General features: G+C 42.0%; 2 protein-coding genes across 2 annotated transcripts; one reads left to right on the forward strand and one right to left on the reverse strand.

Annotated features, from left to right (window-relative positions):
- Positions 1-1,400: 1,400 nt before the first annotated feature.
- On the forward strand, positions 1,401-3,004 carry rhno1 (RAD9-HUS1-RAD1 interacting nuclear orphan 1). Its single transcript, XM_036519682.1, has 4 exons — positions 1,401-1,455; positions 1,759-1,971; positions 2,309-2,562; positions 2,869-3,004. The coding sequence occupies exons 2-4, from the start codon at positions 1,798-1,800 to the stop codon at positions 3,002-3,004; spliced, it is 564 nt and encodes a 187-aa protein (XP_036375575.1). The 5' UTR covers positions 1,401-1,455; positions 1,759-1,797.
- A 1,264-nt stretch (positions 3,005-4,268) lies between these two features.
- On the reverse strand, positions 4,269-7,265 carry LOC118771675 (tripartite motif-containing protein 35-like). The gene is made up of 7 exons (XM_036519683.1): positions 7,239-7,265; positions 6,516-6,926; positions 5,731-5,826; positions 5,422-5,652; positions 5,287-5,309; positions 5,079-5,194; positions 4,269-4,774 (listed from the first exon to the last, which is right to left on the reverse strand). The coding sequence occupies exons 2-7, from the start codon at positions 6,909-6,911 to the stop codon at positions 4,269-4,271; spliced, it is 1,368 nt and encodes a 455-aa protein (XP_036375576.1). The 5' UTR covers positions 6,912-6,926; positions 7,239-7,265.
- Positions 7,266-10,328: the final 3,063 nt, after the last annotated feature.

A 10,328-nucleotide genomic window follows, 5' to 3' on the forward strand; every position in this document is an offset into this window, starting at 1 on the left:
ATTTACATTTACATTTATTTATTTAGCAGACGCTTTTATCCAAAGCGACTTACAAAAGTCGCAATAACGAAGTTAACTAACGTTACCTGGATTGATGTCCTGATCGCAAGCAAATATCAAGTCAATGTAGGTGTTTGGCTCAAAACAAAGCAATTTTTCTAAATTCCTGCTGAGGTCCAGCAAGCCCGAAACGTGAGTACATGAATCAGATATTGTTTATTGAGCAAAAACCAAATTACAAGAGACGATTTGAACAGATATAGAGAATGTATATTAATTTATATTAGCAACGATTAATCAACGATATCTAGTTAGGTGGCTGTTTTTCAAATATCTACTCAGGTTGTGACGTAGCAAAGTAGCTAGCTACCTTCTTCTAGAACTGAACCGTTGAATTAATTTCAGTTCAACACCATTTCAAAAATGTTAGTTAGCTAAATCACCTTAGCTGTCAAACCACAAGTGATGAAACCCAGTTTGGTATCACTTAAGATATTAAGTAACATAAAGTTGGCTGGCTAAAGTTAACTGATCACTAGATAGTAACTAGCTGCTAGCTACCAGTTAATTAGTCAAAATATTGCTGCGTCGTGGTGTAGTTTAACTATGTGGTTGCCAGGAATCGGAACCCCCATAACTAAGTTACTGTTTTAACATAAATAGTAACAAGCGCTCTGAAAACAGCTAACTGTTGGTCATTCGAACAACATGAGATGAGACTTGTTAACTAGCCAGTCAAGTAACGTTAACGTCAACTAGACAAGTTAACTATCAGTAAATGACAGAACCCCTAACTAGTCGGATGGCACAACTTACCTGCCATTACAATAGCTATGCTGGCTAACGTTAGCTGACTAGCTAAACATATGAATCATGTTAAATTAAATTAGAGGTTCTTGTAGAAAGTTATCACAATGGAATTTCAATCTGTGTTTGATACCCCACTTAGGATGTTTTTTATCCTGTTAATGTTAGCTAACGTTAGCGACTAACCTCACATTACAATGTTAGCCAGGTAGCTAGTTAGCTAACGTTAGGTGGCAAGCGAAGTAAAGGGAACAGACATAATGTAGCTATTTAGATATATCAAACCTTCATATTTGAAGAATGTCCTTTTGACTCTTAATTCCTCGTTTCTTGACAACTTCCAGCATTAATATAAAAACTGACTTTCGTGCTGGGTTACTTCGTATAGGGGATTTGAATTTTGGCGCAGTCCTACCCGTTCTGGTCAGCTGGTAACTGAATACCCAATAGGATTCACACATTGAATTCCCGGCTCAACTCTGAACCAATCATAAGGGTGGAAGTATCAAATTTTAGTATGCGTAACTTGCGTAAGTGTAGACCCACATTAACTAGCCAGTAGTCATATGGCTATATGGGTGTTTTGATTTTATCGACGTGACCTGAATCCCTCTCAAAGTAAATATGTGAACATAAATGACAGTTTCGGTATGTATGGCATGGTTTTGTTAAACTGGTAACCAGCTTGTTGATAAAATATGTAACGATTTCCGATGTCAACAGGTGACAAAAAGTACATCTGTTCATCTAGATTGTTAGAAGCTAGCTAGACTGCTATGTTTCATTCACAATGCCATTGTCCTGAGTTGTGCGATAACTGTCGCAGTTTGTGTTTAAAATGTTAACAATTTCGTGCATATCAGTGTACTTGTAACAAACCATGCTTGGACAATCGATTTTTTAGAATAAAAGGGTCATGCCGTAATGCGTTGATGGTCTTATCTGTGTCAGGAGTAGCCCTGTCTGACCTCATGCCGCTGGCTGCTCCTGATGCCCCGCAGAACACGGAAGGGTAGCCTGTTGAAATCGAAGCCACAGCTACTGTTCCTCGAACCTCCGGTAGATGGCGCCACACACCACTACGGGCCTCAAGTGCGAAGCGCACTCAACCCCAGGTCTTTTCTGTCGGAACAGCGGACGAGCAACTCTGAGCATTCTTCATGGGTAACGTAGAAATATTATATGTCGACATACTGTATGTGTGTGCGTGTATGCGTGTTGTGTTGTACACGCAAATTCTTAACGATTAAGCCAGCTTTGTATTTTCTTGAAGTGCCCACCGTAAGAAGAGGTACATTTTGCATCCAGGATAAGTGTTGTACTGCATGAACAATTATTTCATTGGTATTACAAGATTGAGGGCCTCCATGACGCTTATATGTGCAACTGTAGTCCGGTCATTTGATTTGCTCACCTGAGTATGTTGTTAAGAATGCTTATGTGTTATCCTGTGACATGTTGTAGTTTGATAGAGCACTGTTCTGCTCTCTCTGACTCTCAGGTGACCCCCCAGTTTGACTCCAGCATGCAGCTGCAGTGTCCTGTACGCAGAAGAGGAGGAGGGACTAGGAAGAGCTTGGGCAGCAGTGTTCTGGACAGGAGTTTGCTGCTCTCTTTACCACAGCTCAGGAAAACCAGCGTCTGCAAATTCCCCCCTCTGTCCTTTGAGAAGCACGTCGCACCCCAGCCTCGCCCCCAAACTTCCACGCGTGGAGATAGGACGAATCACCCCCCCACAGGGGCCCTGCAGGAGAGGCAAGCCTCAGGCCCTCTTTACAGAGGGGTTTCTCCGAATAGTCAGGGCGTTGGGGACAATGCGACGCCAAAGCTGGCCCCATCTCTTGCGGAGGGGGTTACAGAAGAAGCAAGAGTATGTAGAGTTGCTCCAACCATTGCTGCTGCCCACACAGCAAGAGAAAACCAGGGCCAGGACTGTACCATCATTACTCCTGTCAGACACAAATCCCCTGGCACAGACATCGGATTCACTCCTCCTGATATAGAGACTCCAGAAATGTTACAGGGGAGTGGGGGTGCTGCAGGTGGCTCTCACCTCTCCAGGCTCTGCCTACTCTTTCCTCTGACTCCGCTCGGCACACAATCACCCCCTGATGTGTTGGTGAGTGACACTCCAGAGCAGGACTATGGGCTGAGGGTGAGCAGAAGGAGGAGGAGGAGGAGGTTCCTCCAGGACTGATAGGAGCTGCCCACCACAGGGACCTCAGGCAGTCTACTGCATGGCTGAGAATGATGAGGGCCTGCAGCTCAGGAACTACCATTAACAGAAGAACAGTGACTCGTCACTCTGTTTGTGGATCTGTTTGTGGAGGGTTGCAGGTTTGAGACCCTGGTGAGAGTTAAGATCTGGTTCTGTACCTGAACTGATGAAATAACGGAATCTAAAAGATAAAATTGTACACTGCAAGTAGCTGCACATGTTAATAGGAATTCATCAGTTGTTCTTGTGTGGATTGTAATAATATATATTATTTTTTCATGCACATTTGGCTGGATATCCAAGCAAAGAATTGAAGTCTTTGTTGGAATGAATTTTTGTTTAATAAAGATGCAAGGCACTGAGGTGGTGTTTTTATTGTAGCGTTAGATCTGACTAGAACATTGCTCTCAAGGCATCACATCGTACTTTCAGCTGAAGTGGAGACTGAATTGAAGGTAATCTTTTGGCTGGTTTGGTAGAGCTGTGTAAATCATATAATCATTTTGGACTGGACTAAACTGTTTACTCCAATCACACTGTGATGGCATTAGTATGAGTGATTCCAAGACACCCCACATTTTGTCAAAAATAGGATAGACACACTCTCTTGTTAGCAGTTTCCATGTGTGCAAAATGGACAATAACAAATACCATTAAAAATTGTGTTACTTCCTTTATTTTTGTGTTGTTATTATGGTTATGCCTATGATTCAGAGTCAAATGAAAAATATAATACATATATGGATCAAATGAGAAAATTTCACAAAATACACACAAAATTTCATACACAACACACAAGATTAATAAAAATATAAAAATGTACAAGATCCTGAGCCCAAATACCTTGCATGGCCCTGCCCCTCTCTCCTGAACATGGAACATGAAAACAGTGTTTGTTTTGTTTTGGTCTGACCATCCATGCAGTTGAGCAGTTGTTCAGCTTCAACCTCTAGTACTTACCTGGCTGCAAATGACTGAAGTAAACTTAACATTTTGATGCACCTCCAGGCATTAGAAGAAAGATTCATGGGCACATCTATATACATGTATATATACACCACCTTGATGCTCACATCCAGGTTAACCTCAGATTGAGGCATCCAATGTCTGATTTGAGCAATTACCAGACACTGTTCATGTTCTTTGATAATGACTGCTGCCTTTACTTTGAGCTATAATTAACTCATATAGTAAAATTCTTCTTACCAGTAAATTGTAATTTTGCAGAGGGATGAGAATTCATTCACCGACCACCTGTTAAAACTGTTATTTTGACCTTGGAAGGTATGATCTTCAGACGATCTTTCGCATAGCTAAAACCAAAGTATGGAAAGATTGGCCCCGCAAAAGTGTATTTAGTTTCATCAATAACTTTATTGCCATGGAGATCAATGATTGCTGCCTTCCTCTGGTCACAGTCCAGGTCCAATCTAAAGTTGTAATTTCCCCCTCTTGAAACTAAATAATAACAAGCAGACAGCTCCAGAGACCACTCTCCATCTCCTAATTTGTTTCTTTTAGTAGGTGTATTAGCAATACCCATGTGAAAGACAGTATTTTCCTTGATCTCTACATCCCATTGGTGTTTCCCCGAGCTGAATCCCTTTGAACCCAGAACCTTTTTTATGGGATAGATTGACTCTAGGTCATTATTGTTCGGTTGTTCCTGTTCACAATCCTGCACACTGGTCAGATCTGCAGACAGTCTGAGTGTGTGATATGCTGTGTTGGGGTCTAGAATAACGGGAGCTGAAAAACAAGAAGAGAAGAAGATGATAAAAAAGAGGACAATTCAGTCATCTGAAATACATAATCCATCCCCTGACCTTCCCGCCTCTGACTAAGGTGTCTATAAATGGTTGTATATTTAGGACCTACCTGTAGGTGAATTACATGCATTAATCAGCATTATGTGTACGGAGTATCACCTAAGAACATAACCCCTGGCACTCATTGCTCTGCACTATTCCAAGTACTGATCCCTAACACTATCTGCACTAACCCTAATAGTGCCTGTATTGCACCATCCACACTACTCATCCCCAGTACTCACTGTACTGCACCATCCCCAACATCTTCTCCCAGACTGTATACTTCAAGTTTCCCACGTGTTTGGCCACATCAATCAGTAGTCCTGAAGCATCTGGCTCCTGAATGGTGCACTGGGCTCTGCAGTAAGATGCAGGGGTCAGTGCTGATGTGGGTTTACATTCATACAGCACACTGACAGAATGAATGATACATGCACTCACATACTATACCTTTTCATTGTTGCATTGAAGTTCTGCAATAAAATAGGAGAAAAATGTCAAAACCTGGTGCCCACCCTGAATGTTTAAACAAACAATACATCTTTCTCATATATTTCTAGGTCACAGTTTAATAAGAGCTCTTACCTGCAGGAATAGTACATCTTCTTTTCCCATGTCCTTTTCAATGGCGGAGATTGTGGTTGAAAGGGCTTCTATCTTTTTGGATGTTTCCTCCATCTTCCTGTTTAATGCTGCACTCTTCTGCATCTCCTCCTGTTTCAGGGCGGCGATCCTGGCTGCCTCTTCACGATGCAAGAACTGGTGAAGCTCCTTGAACTCCTCTGTAATCTGCTTCTCTGTGTACTGGACCTGGTGCTGAAGAGGGCCCAGGTGAGCTTAACTTGATTAATAAGTCACAATTTACCTCTCAAACTAACACTGTGATTCTCATACCTTAATGTGCTGCGTGGTTTGACTTATAGTGTCTTTGATTTCATGAAAGACCTTCAACTTTTTCTGCAAGGGTTTCAGTGCTGTCTGGATCTTCATCTGAAACATAATGATTAAGGTTAAAGAGAACAGCATCTAGACTTTAATGTTGTGTGTGTCTGTGTGCCTGCCTGTGTGCATGCATATACTGTGTGTGTGTGTGTGTGTGTGTACATGTGTGTTTGTGTTTCTGAATATTTGGAATTTACACTCACAGGAAATGTACAAAAAACTAAAACTGATTCACAGGGAAAACAACAACCCAACACAAATGCCATCAAGGTTTCAGTATAAATTATTTCCAGGCATTTGAAAACTCAATGGTGTTAACTGACAATTACTGTGTATATATCCTGAATGATATGTAATTAAGGAGCACAGAGGCGGAATCAGCTTCTGAGGAATATGATTCACAGCCACATCACAAGGAGGGCTTCCAAAGCTTTTAAAACTTTTGCTTAGAACCGAGCTCATACTTGGCCATAACAATGATGTCTAATCTCTCTATGGACGTAATAGATCAGTGAGAGATAAAAATGGAGAGAAGCAGGGGGAGGGATGTTGGGAACATCTGAGATGAAAGGGTAAAGGTATGTGCCATGTATTCCTGTACATAAAACCAGCCTAACAGGTTCAGGTAAGAGCAAAGGGATTATCTGAAAATTTCCCTCCTGAGTCTACAGTAAAATGTACATTTAGTGTAAGTATTAAAGCCTGTATTGAAAGAATGAGATGCTTATGTTTCTCACCTGATGGTCCCGCACAGCCACCTTTATATGGCAGAGCTTGTGATTGTTGTGCAGGTTTGACACGCAGTCGACGCATATGGGCTGCTTATCCACCTGACAGAAGAGCAGCAGTTTCTCCTGGTGCAGGCTGCAGAGCGTCTCTGAGGCCCCGCCAGCCTCCTGCTGTAGGGCGAACCTCTCACACAGGTTCTTTAGAGCCAGGTTTACCGGGGGGTCGGCCCCTGGGGGGGCCACTGTCCTGCAAAGCGGGCATTTCCGAGTGCCGTCTCTCCAGCACTGCTGTAGACAGGCCTTACACACGCTGTGGCTGCACGGCAGCAGCACCGGGTTGGTGAAGACGTCACAGCACACAGGGCAGGACACCTCGTCCACGGAGACAGTAAAGTTAGTAGCCATTCTGCACTGTTACACCTGTTCCAATGAGACAGTAACGTTAGTCGCCATTCTGCACTGTTACTCCTGTTCCAATGAGACCACAAAGTTGTTCCTGTCACTCCTGTTCCTCACATACAGATCACACCCTGACTATTTTCTCCACTCACCGGTTACAAACAAGCTGTCTCAGAAGTGTTATGTGACGTTCAGATTTTCCCTCAATACATCTATTTGTTGCTTACTATGCTAACGTATAGCTATAATCCAAACATTATTTTAGTTTGTATTTTTGTATTTTTGTATTTTTACTATTGTATTTTGTAGCTTTACTATTGTATCTGTTCTCACGTAAAACTAACTCCTGGGGAACATGACAATGTAGCTGCTGTGAGGAAAAGAAAGTGAAAGAGTAAAGACTTCCTGCTTGATTAAACAGAGTACAGAATTGGCCAATCGCCGTACAAGCAAGGGCTTACTCACACCAATCAAGATTGAGGGTTCAGTCTAAAGTTCAACTAAAGTTGAAAGACACACACTCCCTTTGTCTCTTTGTCTCTCTCTCTTTCTCACACAGAAAACACACACACACACACACCCTCTCACCCGCAGACACAAGTACACATATACATATATACTCCCTCTTTATGTCTAACACACAAGCTTCCTCTTTCTCTCTCTGTCTCACTCACACACACATGTGCACACAGTCTCACCCTTGTACTTTGTGTTTGCAGAAGGAGTGACTTATGCAGCATCCTTTTAGTTGGCCATTAATGCTGTCTCACTAGTGAGTAACGGGCAGCAGGTCAGTTCTGTCATGTCCTTTCCTCTCTGAAAGGAGTGAAGCGATCGATATGAGCGGAGTGATTTTCTCTCTCTCTGAACAAATATGTTATCTATAATTGGACACAAGCCCCCCTCCCCCCCCCCAAAAAAAAACATGAGCCCACAGAGTGCTTTCCAGCAGCAACTGAAAAGAAAACCATTGTGTCACTGTTCAGTGTCTTCTGAAAATACTGTTATCTGTCATACATAATTCTGCATTATATCAAAAAAGCCCTGACAGGTTTTTGAAATACTAGACAGGACTCACGATTGTCCAAATAAGTGATTAGCTGGAAGCCAAAGGCATACTGAGTTTCCTCATATGCAATGTCCCTTTGTAATAATTGTAAATGCTTTATCTTGCTCAGTGTGTGTGTGTGTGTCTGTGTGTGCATAATGCATACCTGTGCTTATCTATGAACATCTATTTGTCTAGAGCAACTAACAGTACAAGCCTTTTGTGGTGGGATGCATTAAACTGCATTGTGGCATGTGTATGCCCATAGGTACAGACAAGGGAGTAACATAAATAAAACACAAAGGGAAGAGTGCTGACACAGGTGACATGATAGAATATTTAGGGGCAGTCACTAAGTGTATGCATATAATTTATGATGACATTACATAGCAGCTTCATGGTCATTAGTCAGGCGACTGTATTACTTTCCTCACTCAGAGACTTGATGCACATCTGCCATTGTGAATTAAACACACAGAGCCCAAGGTTAGAGATGAGAGGTGTGAGCTCATAATGAACAGATATTCCCAGGCTATCTGTACCTGTAGAGAAGTCTGAGTTAAGTGATGCATTTGGGTCACATGATCATAAGCGTTAACCTCGTGCTGATTGCTTGTGTAGTTCTCTCTGTGGTCCTGTAGATGTCTGTAGCTACACTAAATGGCACTTCCTTTTATAGCATCTCTGGGATGCAAGAGGAAAAAGCCACACAGATAACTGAGTCCCCTAAATCATCTTTAACTGTCATCTTCTATATTCACCCTACAAATGGATTATCACCGTGCAGGCTTGTGTTCATTTATGGTCTGATAGAGGCCTTCTGGACACCAGTTCAATGTAAATTAATAGGAGTTCGAATTTCCACTGATACAAGTGAAAGGATGATTTTACAGTAATGCGTGTGGTTATTGTGAACAGGCGAGAGAATTGTGTATACCTGTGTCTATACATGAAGAAGATTATGTGCTGTGCATCTATGGGAGGTTGTGTATACAGTATGTGTAGCTGTGTAAGAGTAGTGCAGTATAATGTGGTGTAGTTAAGTGTGGTGTGGTGTACAATTGAGTAGTGCTGCTTAATGTGGTGTAGTGTACCATAGTGTGACGTTGTGTGGTGTGTTGCAGTTTAGTGTGAAAGCGTAGTATAGAGTAGTGTCCTGTAGTGTCGTGTAGTGCAGCGTTTCTCAAACCTCTCCTGGAGGACCCCTTGTCCTGCATGTTTTAGATCTTTCCCTGCTCCCACACAGCTGATTCAAATTATCAACTCGTTATGAACTCCTGAAGCTGCTTAATAACAAACTGATCATTTAAATCAGCTGTGTGGGAGCAGGGAGAGATCTAAAACATGCAGGACAAGGGGTCCTCCAGGAGAGGCTTTAGAAACGCTGGTGTAGTATGTTTGTGTTGTAAGAAGACATGTCTTCCTTTTGCACGATCCTCTCCAGTTTAGAGATGGTTTGGCAGAATGTTTTGGTCTCTTTGCCTTGGAGGGAGACGCAACTGCAGCTCCAGTCAGTCTGCTGCAACTGTCTGATTCGAGCTGGTGTGAAGTTTGCTGAAAGCCATTCTTCATTTCAGCTTTCTAATTGTCCTAAAGTAGGTGGGATCAGATCCCGAAGTGACGTATTTCTCCAGCAGATCTCTCCACCAGATATCGCAGAAAACAATTTCCTGTAAGGCCTGTGTGTAGTCTACAATTTGTTCTAATTTCTTCCAATACAATAGATAAACATAAAACATTCTCATGATCGTTGTCCTGCTTTGGATGTTGACAAAATGTAGCTGTTTTAAAAACCAAAAGAAGGAAACGATTTAGACTCCTTCATAACTTACCAAAGGAGCCAGTCCTCTGGGCATCACTGGATGGCGTTGGAATGCATGGGTTTTTTATTGATCCATATATGAGTGGACAGCCAGCCAATAGTGAGCCTGGGGCTGACAGCATACCCAACATTCCAAACTGCAACTGACAAAAAAATCACCTGCAACCTGCTGCTGAGGAGGGACACAGTGAACTCCACACAGACCAAGCAGGAGACATTTTGCCAGACTGCCAAATTGCATCATGGGTAATTCATTGTCAACACAAGAGGCCTCACCTCTGCAGGGCAGATATAACCTTAAAATCATAACACAGGTGACAGATCAACAGACGCATGTGAGAACTGTTCATTAACATATTTTTTAATAAACAAAATAGCCTATTTTGAAAGAAAACTATAATCATGCCACATGAAAAACAGACTATCCATTACAACACTGATTATTGTTATTTCTAACAAAGTTTATTCCATGCCTGGAAGATTATCAGTTACACAAAAGGAAAAAAAACAATAAGAAGTTTTTTGAACAGTACTGACATAAGATGCATTCAAC

The sequence above is a fragment of the Megalops cyprinoides genome, chromosome 25 (assembly GCF_013368585.1).
Source record: "Megalops cyprinoides isolate fMegCyp1 chromosome 25, fMegCyp1.pri, whole genome shotgun sequence".
Lineage (NCBI taxonomy): Eukaryota > Metazoa > Chordata > Actinopteri > Elopiformes > Megalopidae > Megalops > Megalops cyprinoides.